At 57.4% G+C, this 505-nt stretch overlaps 1 protein-coding gene across 1 annotated transcript; it reads right to left on the reverse strand.

Annotated features, from left to right (window-relative positions):
- Positions 1-66: 66 nt before the first annotated feature.
- On the reverse strand, positions 67-501 carry LOC104405985 (frizzled-1; the record flags this gene model as incomplete). The annotated part of the gene is made up of 1 exon (XM_010014837.1): positions 67-501. A coding segment is annotated over one exon (435 nt), but the record flags the coding sequence as incomplete, so codon positions are not given.
- Between the last annotated feature and the right edge of the window lie 4 nt (positions 502-505).

A 505-nucleotide genomic window follows, 5' to 3' on the forward strand; every position in this document is an offset into this window, starting at 1 on the left:
GGGCGTGCCCCCGGTGCCCCGGCCAGCGGCCTGCCTGCCATCCCCCCGTCCCGGTGGGCAGTGGTCTCAGACGGTGGTCTCGCCCTGCTTGCTGTTAGTGAGCCTGGTGTAAAACTTCCTCCAGGAGTTTAGGGTTTTCCCAGACCAGATCCAGAAGCCTGAGGTGATGCCCACGATTAAAGTCATGAGATACTTGATCATAAAGACAGTGAAATCGGGGCTCATGGGCGGGTGGTGGCTGCTGTGGTTGTTGGGGCACGGGATGGCATAGCTCTTGCAGCTCTGTGTGACCCAGCTCCTCTCCCACTGTTCCCTAAAAGCTTGCTCGTAAAAATAGCAGGCAATGACAATGGTGGCCGGCACCGTGTAAAGGACACTGAAGATGCCTATCCTCACCATGAGCTTCTCCAGCTTCTCTGTCTTGGTGCCGTCATGCTTCATGATGGTCCGGATCCTGAAGAGGGACACGAAGCCAGCCAGCAGGAAGGAGGTGCCGATGAACAGG

This window comes from Nestor notabilis, unplaced genomic scaffold, assembly GCF_000696875.1.
Source record: "Nestor notabilis isolate BGI_N333 unplaced genomic scaffold, ASM69687v1 scaffold20285, whole genome shotgun sequence".
Taxonomy (NCBI): domain Eukaryota; kingdom Metazoa; phylum Chordata; class Aves; order Psittaciformes; family Psittacidae; genus Nestor; species Nestor notabilis.